Source organism: Podarcis tiliguerta (genome assembly GCF_965153285.1).
Source record: "Podarcis tiliguerta genome assembly, chromosome: 5".
In the NCBI taxonomy this organism is placed as follows: domain Eukaryota; kingdom Metazoa; phylum Chordata; class Lepidosauria; order Squamata; family Lacertidae; genus Podarcis; species Podarcis tiliguerta.
Genome location: NC_139538.1, coordinates 87871483 through 87883548, shown reverse-complemented (window position 1 = coordinate 87883548; position 12066 = coordinate 87871483). Strand labels below are relative to the sequence as shown.

At 45.5% G+C, this 12066-nt stretch overlaps 1 protein-coding gene across 50 annotated transcripts in view; it reads left to right on the top strand.

Annotated features, from left to right (window-relative positions):
- SORBS1 (sorbin and SH3 domain containing 1) overlaps positions 1 to 12066 on the top strand; it is a 192472-nt gene that overhangs the window by 152170 nt on the left and 28236 nt on the right. For 32 of the 50 annotated variants that reach the window (XM_083440193.1, XM_083440192.1, XM_083440166.1 and 29 more), the window contains 4 exons: positions 277 to 452; positions 5894 to 5979; positions 8774 to 8941; positions 11445 to 11491. In XM_083440193.1, the coding sequence (XP_083296319.1) occupies positions 277 to 452; positions 5894 to 5979; positions 8774 to 8941; positions 11445 to 11491 (477 nt within the window). Of the gene's footprint in view, positions 1 to 276; positions 453 to 3746; positions 5187 to 5890; positions 5980 to 8773; positions 8942 to 11444; positions 11492 to 12066 lie in introns of all 50 variants that reach the window. The other 18 variants (XM_083440165.1, XM_083440160.1, XM_083440206.1 and 15 more) reach the window with 4 other exon arrangements.

The following is a 12066-nucleotide window of genomic DNA, read 5'->3' as shown; positions in this document are numbered from 1 at the left end:
TATGCTTAAGATGGCCTTGCATCTTACCTTCCTTTTGATGCTTACATTCCTGTCACATAAAATACAGGGAGCCGACGTGTGTTTTGCATACAAAAATCTCTGCAACTCCTGGAAAGGCATGTGATCCAGAAATGCAAGGTGTTTTTGCTCTTAGCAATTCCGCAGCGGTGTGTTGAGCTGCCGGAACACCTGCCAGCATGGCCCGTCTACAATTTTGCAACTTTTTTATTTTAATTGCTAAGGAAATTAAGTCTCCCTCCTCCTGCATACTTTTAGCTCGCCGTATTCCCCCAGCTACCATTCTGCAAAGAGAGAGTTTGAAGCAGCTCTTGGAGATTCCACCGGGCTGGAAAACGAAAGGCAAATATACAAAAGTGTTTTAGAAGGTGGCGATATCCCGCTGCAAGGGCTAAGCGGTCTCAAACGTCCCTCCAGCTCGGCTTCCACTAAAGGTATGTCGCTAGAGCAACAATTTCCATGCATCTTCGTGTACTGGCTGTTGTCGGTAGAACTTTAAAAACAGATTGTGTTAATATATCTGTGCCAGGAAATGGTGTGCTTGTGTCAGGATTTGAGATGTGAGGAATAGTTTCTGGGGTGGTAATATCTGACTGCACAATTTCATACTCCAGTCGGGGTGTGTGTGTCATTTTCAATGCTTCCCCACTTAAAAAAAAAAAAAACCCTTTAAAATTTTAGCCTGTTCCCTGCATGTTAGATTTCTACTTGCAGGGAGTTTTATAAAAAGGAGCATGTAAATCAGCCACATGCCATCTAGGTTGGTAAAACCCATTTTGCCATCACACAATTCTCTTCTCTTACTCTGCCACACATGTAAACCAGGCCACAGTCAACCTACATTGGGATCAGATTGGCTTCAGATCCGGGAGTTTTATAAACCCAAGTACCCAGGAAAAGATTTGTTAATCTCCTGGTATCTGCTCTTCTTTCCAGGGTATTTTGACCCCAGGTTTCATGGGAGCAAATTTTCCTGCACACAATTGGGTGGAGGATTAAAGGGGGTGGGTTACTGATTCATCTCTAGAAAGAGTTTGCTTATCACTCATCTATCCTTTTTAAGTTGCCATGTTCTGCCCTGCTCACTTCCAAGCACAGTCCGGTTACGCTCCCTCTGAATCTTGCTCATGGTTTGACCTTCCCTGGCCACAGTACAGTGGTGCCTCGCAAGACGAAAAGAATCCGTTCCGCGAGTCTTTTCGTCTTGCGGTTTTTTCGTCTTGCGAAGCAAGCCCATTAGCGGATTAGCGCTATTAGCGCTATTGGCAGTTTAAGGGCTAAAAAAGGCTATTAAAGGCTTAAGGGATTAGCGGTTTAGCTGCTAAAAGGCTATTAGCAGCTTAGCGCTTCAGAAAAAGGGGTTGGGGAGCGGGGAAAAAACTCAAAAATTTTCGTCATTTTCGTCTTGCGAAGCAAGCCCATAGGGAAATTCGTCTTGCGAAGCGCCTCTGCAAACGGAAAACCCTTTCGTCTTGCGGGTTTTCCGTCTTGCGAGGCATTCGTCTTGCGGGGCACCACTGTATTCTCTTCCCCTCACTCCCTTCTGTCTTCAGAGCATCCTCATGGACCCACATCACTCAAGCCAGTTTTCCCCAACCATGGTAGAGCCTTCTCTTCCGCCCATCCTCTTGCCAGTTTAGCTTCCTAAACTGGGCATTTATTTGGGATTACCTTGCCTGTTGACCTTACTTATTCTTCCACTGCAGTGCCCTGTGTGGCTTTTCTAGGCTGGGACGACTTAATAGAGAATTAACAACACTAGCAGTTGCGAAAGAGCGTAATAAAAGAGCGAAATACATTATGAGCTGCAAACACTGTGGCTAATGCAATAGTTGCGATGAATTAATGCAAGTCAAAGTTGTACGTTAAGCCCTGCTGATTTCAAAGAACTTGAATCATCCCTTGACAATCTGTGAAATGCAAACTTAGGAACCACTGGTGTTGAAAGCAATTAATTCTATGTTGACAGCTTGCTTCTGGGTTGTTTTTCTTTTACATTTTTGCAGTTACTTTTCCTAACGTTATCTCTGCAACCTTGCCACACATTTGTTGTAAAAAACACACAAAAACCCCTGAAATTCCCAGGAACTCACAAGTTACTCAGTGGAGTCACAGACCTTTGCCTATAGAGGTACAGAGAACGCTCATATTGGCCCCACATCTATAAGAAATACAAAATAATTAATGAGATGTCTTTTGTGGAACCAACCTTTCTTACTGTAATAGTCTGAAGCTTTTCAGTTATATTTTCCTCAGGCAGAAAAGGGGCAAATTCTCAGAGCTTCTGAGGGCAACATTGCAGTCACTTTTAGGAATTTCATCTTGCAGATAGTCATCTAATAGCAAAGCCTTTTTAACTGTAAACGTATAATAGTGTCTTTACTAGGAGTTCCTGGCTTTTATAATGTGCAAAGACACCATTTGAAACACAGGATATAAATCTTCGAATAAATATAGCCTTTTATATTTGACAAGCTATTAAATCTTCCAATTGTATATAATACAGCACAAAACAGTACAGCACTCTCTTGAAGACTTGGAGACTCTCAAATCTCATTTCTGCCGTCAAAGTGCTCGCCCACAAATGACAATCTGTTCTTTTCCATTGTGATGCGTGGGATGTTCAGAGCTGTTAATTTTTAGCCTTTAAAATCTCAAAAGAATCTACCCTGTGTCTCCGTAGATTTACAGGGGTGTTAAATAGTGTCACGTTGTATTGACTGAAATTATTAGCAGTGTTGCTGCCTTCGGGTGCTGAGTATTTATTTTATTTTTCCTTCAAAGAAGATTTTGCTCTTAAGCAGAAAGCTTGCGTGCTGTTTCATCTAACAGCAGTTTAAACCAACAACTTTATTTATGCACAGGCGTTTTGCATGCTGGGCACAGCCAGTTAGATTGCAAGTTTTTGCTGATTTTCATATGAGCACTTACCGTATTTTTCGCTCCATAGGGCGCACCGGACCATAGGGCGCACCTAGTTTTGGGAGGAGGAAAACAAGAAAAAATTATTCTGAATCCCAGAAGCCAGAACAGCAAGAGGGATCTGGCTTCTGGGATACCATAACCGCGCCAAGCCTCTTCAGGGCAGCGGGATGAAGGCTCCCCCTGCCCAAAGAGGCTGCGCAGGGCTAAGGCAGAAGCCAGGACAGGCGCGCCGCGCAGTTCTCCCTCTCTGTGCAGCGCCCTTCAGTGAAGCTGGAGAAGGAACAGAAGGAGTCCCTTCTGTTCCTCCTCCGGCTTTGCATGACAGGCGCGTCGCTCAAGGGGCGCTGCGCCTTCTCTCTCTCTGCGCAGCGCCTCTCCTTCACAGGAGCCTGCATTTGCTCCATAGGACGCACACACATTTCCCCTTCATTTTTGGAGGGGAAAAAGTGCGTCCTATAGAGCGAAAAATACGGTAATATACCCTGTTTGCTCCAGATTCCTAAAGCAGTGGCACTGACTTGTAGAGAACTTGCTCGATCTCCGCCGCCCCTAGTTTAGAATCTCCTCTAACGTTGCAGGATTTACCTCCCTGAACACGAACAGTCCTGTGTTACCTCGGCAGCACAGCTTGGCTTTTCCATCGCTCTCCTGCATTCCTTTTTAACATTGCCTGTCTCAAGATTGCATTGAGTGAAGCCACAAAAAGCATGTCATTTCCCTCCCCTTCCCTTCCCCTCTTTCTCCACAGCTTTGCCACACTTAAGCTAACAGGTTGTATTTATTTTATTCTGCATGCTTTCCAGTGGATCGTAAAGGTGGGAATGTTCATACGATTGCACCCTCTTCAGTTAATAGCCGAACCCTTAACTCTAATAATGCTGGCCCAGTAGGTCGCCCATGTAAACATAAGAAACCCTTATCTGCTGCAAAGGTCTGCATTGCTGAAATTCTTCCGTCCAAATTCAAACCCAGGCTGGCTGCTCCACCTATTTCTGGGCAGGACAGAAAGGATCTCTTGCCTCACGAGAAAACGCAGAGCTGCGAAAACCTCCGCAGCTCTTTTGCCTCCTTTGATAGCAGGAAGGATTTCGAGAACTTGCTGATGAAGTCCAAGCAAGAGTTTGCTGTCAAATCCATCAGCACACAGAGCTTGCAAGAGTATGGCTCTTCCAGCTCGAGGAAGGGCTCTCGGAAGAACGAGAAGGAGTTCACCATGTTGTATAAAGACATGCACCAGATCAACCGCTCTGGGATCCAGCTGGGTAGCATTTCTTCCTGCAGCGTGAAGGAAATTGCATCCCTGTTTGAAAACGAGCCGAAGGACAAGAGGGAGCCTAACCCCAGTCGGGAGAACCTGGAGCAGATCCCCAAGCACACGGTCTCCTCTCGCATCACTGCCTTTGAGTTGCTGATCCAGAGATCCCTCTCCATGCCTGCGCTCAACTTCTCCAGCTTCCAGGTCAAATCTCCCGCTCCGAGCCTCTCTAACAGCTGCCTAGCTTCAGCTCGTTCGGCCGAATACCTGTTGGATTATGCCAAGCCGGACCTGGGACCTGCCAACCTTGCCGATACGTCCTCCTATTCGTGCAGCAATACGGAGGACGTGACCTCGGAAGTCAGTGACCTGGCGCCTGTGGAAACGCTCTCGGCTTGCACCGACGAGATAGATCTGTTCTCCAACGTATCCAATGACAGTGGCGGCGACAGCATCACCAGTGGGCCCTCCAGATACAAAGCTAACCAGTGCAAAGGATCCTGCCCTGCTTCTTACACCAGGTTTACAACCATTCGGAGGCACGAACAGCAACAGTCCGGCAGAGGGGAGCCCCAAGAAGATAAGCAGCTGCTTCCCAGAAATGTCTATCTCATGAGCCCTCTTCCCTTCAGGCTGAGAAAACCCGTGCAGCACAGCTCCAGAAAGACTCCGCCTCTGCAGATCCCGGCAGACCTGTTGGCATCCACCTGTGAGATCCAGAATAATCTGGCTCGGTCGAGGGGGAGCCTGGTGGACAGGGTGGACAGCTCCCTCTTCCACGAGCTATATATCCGACAGAAACCTCCGGCTCCCAAACGCCTCTCTTCCTATGACGTCCTCAAAAGGTTTAGCCACTTCCTGGATATGGAAACATGCCAAAATAGCTCCCTAATGGACATCCCAGGTGCCTTTAATAATGGGAATGTTCCATATGCATTATACCACAACCTGGACACAAACAACAACTCGCACAGGACGTACTTTGGAGGTGGCATTTTTGAGTATTTTACTGGTGTTACTTCATCTGTACCCCACTCTGCTTCTCCTCTCTGTTTTTTTTATAAAAACAACCCTTCCCCTGCATTTCATCTTTTCCTGTGCGTCCCTTGTACCGTCCTCCTTGCATTTCAGGACTTGACTGAACTGAGAAATTAATTCCTACTGCCTTTCTAATCACTAATCAGAGCAGGTTGTCTCAAAAGTCAAAATTTAGGATGTGAATTATTTAGGGGAGACAGCTTAAATCCCGCATAATTTGCATCCTCGGAGAATTAAATAACAAAACCTAATTTATTTTTAGGGGCAGTTTTTCAGGTTCTTGGTGTGGTGTGTGTGTGTGTCTTTGCGTGTGCGAGGTGTGTGTGCGTGCATCTGTATCTTTGCATGCTGTGATGCAACTTTCCTCAACGGAACTACATTCAATCATATTTTGTGAACAGCAAATATGTTGTTTAAGCCCTCTTGTGGGCCTGGGTTTGATTTTGTCGTTTCTTATTTCTGCGTTATTATTTTACTCCCAACTTTTGGAGCACCAAAAGGAGAAAAAAAAATAATCCAAAATGTTAACCAGCACTTGATTGCATATTGATCAGCAGATTTGAAGCCTTTTCTTTCTTTATTTTTAGTCTCCTTCCCCCTTTTTCTAGATTTGAATCAGTTGGGTTTTTTTAATTGCCTTTTGTTGTCTTAAAGTAGATTCAGAATCACCAAGGCATTTTGCACCACTTGATTACATGGAGAGTCCTGAAGAATTTTCCCGCAGGCGCCACAGTGATAAAGAGGTAATTTTTCCTGTAAGATCTAGTGATACTTCTATCGGAGACTATCAATTTGAAGTTAAATGACAACATTGGTGATAGTGGACAGGAATGTATAAGCACAGAGTACCCGAAGAAAAGGGGGTCACTACAGATTTTGCTTTGCCCCTTCTCATCCCTGCAACCCTGTGCATGTCTACTTGGGTGTAAGTTCCATTATGTTCAATGGGACTTGTTTCCAGGTAAAAGCACCTGCTTAGGAGTAGGTTTGGAAGGACCTGTGAATTTCTGCTCTCTCAAGTTTTTCATCCCCCCCCCCCCCAACTCATATTCAGTCATCCAGATTTGTGAGGCAATTTGCAATTAAAAGGAAAAAAAATATTACCATGAAAATTCTTCAGCGTTTTAGTGTGATTTTCTCCAAATAATACATTCTTGAATGCAGTTTTGAAAGGTAAAAACAGTATCCTACCCCACCCACCCAGCTGGTCTTGGTTTTCTTACGGTGTGGTGTTTAAAAAGCTGGCGAATGCAATTGCATTTAGACCCGCAATGTGTTTTTCAAGCACTGACTTGGTCATTCTGCCAAGCTCAACCAGAGTTGAATCATATTATTCACCTGCTGGGCACACCTGTTGCTTTTGGGAGTGGCTGGATAACAGCCTAAGAACGTAAGAATTACCTTGCAAGATCAGACCAAAGGTCGATTGGGCTGCTTTCTCAAACCACCTGTTTTTAACAGCAGACAGCCAGGTGCCTCTGGGAAGCAAGGCTTGAAGACAACAGTTCTTCTCTTACCAGTTCCCAGCATCTGGTCTGCAGAGATATATTCTCTCTGAACACTGAGATTTAACTTAGCTATCTCTGCTAAAACAGGTTGATAAATTGCTTTCTAAATAAATGAATGGGGCCCTACAATAAAATGTACACAAGTGCTCTTGTGTAGAGCGCCAGCCAACTAGACATGCCCTTTTTCAGGGACCTTGGCCTACTGGAGGTTTTTGTTTTGCCAGTTTGGCCCTCTGTAGCCAAGCCACAGTGGAGGTGGTGGGAATTACCACGCAACTGCAGTGATGGAGTCCGCCTGCTTTTGCAGCTTCGACTGCTGCTACCTCAAATGGTTTTTCTTCCCCGAATCTGAGGATTGCTCGTGCTTTGAAAATCCAAAAAGGAGAAAGAGGGAATTAAAGGAGTCACAATGGGCTCACAATCCACATTAAGGCCCATAAATTTCAGGGTTACTTTCCTAAAACAAAATCTGGATAGCATTTGTAAGCAAAGTACATTTCTGGAGAACATGCAATCTCATTGAATATAAAGGTAAAGCCCTGGATGGTTAAGTCTAGTCAAAGGCAATGCGGGTGGCGCTGTGGTCTAAACCACTGAGCCTCTTGAGCTGGCCGATCAGAAGGTCAGCGGTTCGAATCCTCATGACGGAGTGAGCTCCTGTTGCTCTGTCGCAGCTCCTGCCAACCTAGCAGTTCGAAAGCACACCAGTGCAAGTAGATAAATAGGTACCACTGCGGCGGGAAGGTAAACGGCGTTTCTGTGCGCTCTGGTTTCTGTCACGGTGTCCCATTGTGCCAGAAGCGGTTCAGTCATGCTGGCCACATGGCCCGGAAAGCTGTCTGTGGAAAAACGCCGGCTCCCTCGGCCTGAAAACAAGAGGAGCGCCACAACCCCATAGTCGCCTTTGACTGGGCTTAAGCGTCCAGGGGTCTTTTATCTTTACCTTATTGAACATAAACCATTAAAAATATATATATTGTACTTGTGCAAGCCTTGTGGTTCCCCCAGTCCTTCTGACACCTCCCTCTTTTGTGAGGATGTGGCTACTTTTGGCTACAGGAGGGTCCACACTTGGGGAATGAGTTTGCTTTTTAGTACAGTGTATATATGCAGGTTGTTACTGTGTGGAATGCTGACATTCTCGGTTCCAGCAGCTCTGTCCCACCCCCAACCCTGGTTTCCCCTTCCTTCCTAACAACCCACCCAACCCAAAAAGTCACCTGTTTGTGGCCACCAGGCACATTCAGTCCTCACTGTGCTTTTCATACATTTGTGTGAATGGGGATTCTGAATTAATTTTTAATTTTAATTTTTTTGCAAAACCTCGAGGCTCCCCCAGATCTGTCAATACTTCCCTCTTGTTCATTGGTGGCGCCATTTTGGCTGCACAATCAATGGCTGTCTTGGCCTCGGCCTCAAAAACAGAAGGGAAGGTATTCCTGGTGATCACGGAATTAGCCGTATTTTTCGCTCTATAAGACGCACCAGACCACAAGACGCACCTAGTTTTTGGAGGAGGAAAACAAGAAAAAAAAGCATTCTGACTCTCAGAAGCCAGAACAGCAAGAGGGATCGCTGCACAGTGAAAGCAGCAATCCCTCTTGCTGTTCTGGCTTCTGGGATAGCTGCACAGCCTGCATTTGCTCCATAAGACGCACACACATTTCCCCTTACTTTTTAGGAGGGGAAAAGTGAGTCTTATAGAGCAAAAAATACAGTATATCCTCCATGAGTTCTCCATCCTTTCTAAGTTTGTGGCCATTGCCGCAAGGATTCAGGTGCCTTGTGATCCTGCTCTCCAGACCAGAGTTCTTAGGATAATGTCCAGTGTGCAGCATTTAATGATGTACTGTTATTGGGGTTGGGGGTGGGGGACCACTTTCCGCTATGTTTGTTAGTCTGCATTGGAGAGAGGTGTTTTTTTTATAAAAATAAAAGAACAAACAAACAATAATAATAATTTGCTGGCAAATTTTGAAATGCCATAAACTAGATGATTTACTGCCCATTTTATGCAATTTCATGGCAGAAACTTTTAGAGGACCAGAGACGGCTCAGACGTGAGCAAGAGGAGGCTGACATTGCAGCTAGAAGGCACACAGGGGTCATTCCTACGCACCATCAATTTATCACTAATGAGCGGTTTGGGGACCTCCTAATTGTAGACGATACCGCAAAAAGGAGATCTGGGTCAGAGGTCTGTTCTGGTTGCCTCAGTCTGCTGCTTGACCCGATTCATATATGCCTCTCATAGCGTTGTGCTTTTTAGGCCAACATTAGCTATCAAAGAAGTGTGTTACTTTTTATTTTCCCCATTCGCGCTTGACTTAGAAACTGCTTTGTTTCGACTTTGTTAAAACGAATTAATAGCTCTGTACCGAAAGCTGTATGTACGTGTTAAAAAAGCATGCCTGCTGAGGATTGCTAGTGCACAACTTGTGATGCATGCCTTTGAAATATCCGTTAGTTTGATGGCAAAAATCAGAGGGCATTTGCTTCATCTTTTGCATCACGTAATTTGCTACATTCTCTCCTTGTCTCTGCCTTATGCTTAGAACTTCCATTGTCTTGTTGATCCTGACCATGTGATTGTCTTGTAGTGGATTAAACACTAGATGGCGATGTTCTTTCTCTCCTCTCCTTTCGTTTAATATTCTTCCGGTCAGGAAAACCAAAAAAACGACAACCCCAGAATATCTCGGCACATTTCATTTGCAAACAGCAAAAAGAGACAAAAGGGGGAAATGGTTTTTCAATGAGTCACATTTGACAGAAGCGACGCAGCCTGCATGTAGCCTTTCTGCCAGAGCAGTGTTGTATTGCAGACAGCGGTCGTTTACCCCTTAGCTTATATGTGACGAATGCTGGGAATTGGCTATTTTTAAAAAATTTAAAAATAGTGATCTTTCAAGACAAAAAGCATTGCCTTTACTTAAGATGCCGACTGTGTAGCATTTATTGCTAGCCGAATTTCACAAGGAGTGTTAAAAAGCAGTTCTGAAACGTTGCAATTAGCCGGTAAAAGAACCCTGAAACGTTCTTCTACTACGCTCATCTTACACTTTGATTTAGAATTGGTATGAGGAATGGGAGTGCTGGTATAAATCTGGAGGAATGTGTGTATGCAGCCCATAGGCAGTTTAAAATTGCCAACACCCGTCCTCTCTTCTCTGGATTAAAATATTATATATTATTATAGGGACGCGGGTGGTATTGTGGTCTAAACCACTGAGCCTCTTGGGCTTGCTGATCAGAAAGTCGGCAGTTGCTTGGTCCCAGCTTCTGGTAATTTAGCAGTTCAAAAGCACGCCAGTGCAAGTAGATAAATAGGTACCGCTGTGGCAGGAAGGTAAACGGCATTTCCGTGCGCTCTGGTTTTCGTCACGGTGTCCCATTGCTGCATAAGCGGTTTAGTCATGCTGGCCACATGACCCGGAAAGCTGTCTGTGGACAAACGCCGGCTCCCTCGGCCTAAAAGCAAGATGAGCGCCGCAACCCCATAGTCGCCTTTGACTAGACTTAACCGTCCAGGGGTCCTTTACCTTTACCGTTATATATATTATTCCCTCAGAACTATAGAAGTTATTTCAATTAAAACCTCAGTTTTTTCTCCATTGGCTTCTCCCTTTTGTCTCTTTCCTGCCGATCAAACTGACAATTCATGAGTGCAGTTCAGGTGAACAGGTAGCTGCCAGGAGATGCTTCCTTGGTAAATATCCAGAGTGCCGTGTCAAGAGGGGCTCCTTGTCGTCTGGCTCCGCCAAGCTTGCTGATACACATATCAGAAGGGGATGTCACCTTAAATTCTGTGGGTCCCTGGAGCCATGTTTTTTTCAGATGCAATGCATCTCTGCTATGCAGAGTGGATCGCAGCCTGCTTATCAAACCCTTATCACTGGCCTACGCAAATCTGCTTTGTGTTTCCTTCCGAAACTGGCTGGAAATGGTTTTTCTGAGACTTATTGCCCATGGTACCAACATTCATTTTTGTGCATGGTCTCCAATCAGACTGGTTTTGCAGAAAAGCTGAAAAGTAAGCCCCCTCCCAAGGGGTGGCTTAAACCACAGAGCCTAGGACTCCCCGATCAGAAGGTCGGCGGTTCGAATCCCCGTGACGAGTTGAGCTCCCATTGCTCGGTCCCTGCTCCTGCCAACCTAGCAGTTTGAAAGCACATCAAAGTGCAAGTAGATAAATAGGTACCACTCCAGCGGGAAGGTAAACAGCGTTTCCATGCGCTGCTCTGGTTCACCAGAAGCAGCTTAGTCATGCTGGCCACATGACCCGGAAGCTGTATGCCGGCTCCCTTGGCCAATAAAGCAAGATGAGTGCTGCAACCCCATAGTGGTCATGACTGGACCTAATGGTCAGGACTGGACCTAATGGTCAGGGGTCCCTTTACCTTTACCTAAGCCCCCTCCCATTATTCACACCTTTTGCTTTTCATTTAGAGTAGAAACTGAGATTTTGCCACTGGCTGTTGAGAGATTAGGATTTTCCCCTCCCCAGCTAGACCCTTAACATCCGATCAGGACTCCCCAGTCATTTAAGATAGCAAAACATCCGAATGAACCCTCCATAGTATTTTTGCCCCCATCCCACACCTGACCTTAGCATTTCTGTGGATGGGATTTCCATACTATTTAAGGCCCTGTCCCAAGGAGTTGGCAATTGCTTTAAATGTGTTGTTTTTAACCCTTAGATGAGAGCTGCCAGAGCGAAGTTTGACTTTAAAGCACAGACGCTCAAGTGAGTATACATGTATGGCTGCTTGCTTCTCTCCCCAATGATAGACTCTGGTTGTTAAACCAACAAAATGCTTCCCTGTGCTCCAGCCAATTTATGTGCTCACTTCCAGTGATTGTTAACAAACAGAAGAGTATTGCTCTTTACCATCCTTGTGACATTTAGGGCTGTGTCTAGGTTTTTAATGGCATAACATACAGAGGAGTTCAGGTTGGGAAAAGCTAGTACAGGTCTTCTTGTTTAACATTAAACTGGAGAGTTTCTCTTACTTCAGTGCTTAGAATCTGCCCTCCATGTACAACTCAAGGTAGTTTCATCTGTAAACCCTCCAACATTTTGCTATGAAAATAAGGAGGTCCTATTCAGTAATAGGGGGTGCGGGTGGCACTATGGGTTAAACCACAGAGCCTAGGACTTGCCGATCAGAAGGTTGGCGGTTCGAATCCCTGTGACGGGGTGAGCTCCCGTTGCTCGGCCCCTGCTCCTGCCAACCTAGCACTTCGAAAGCACGTCAAGTGCAGGTAGATAAATAGGTACCGCTCTGGCAGGAAGGTAAACGGCGTTTCCGTGCGCTGCTC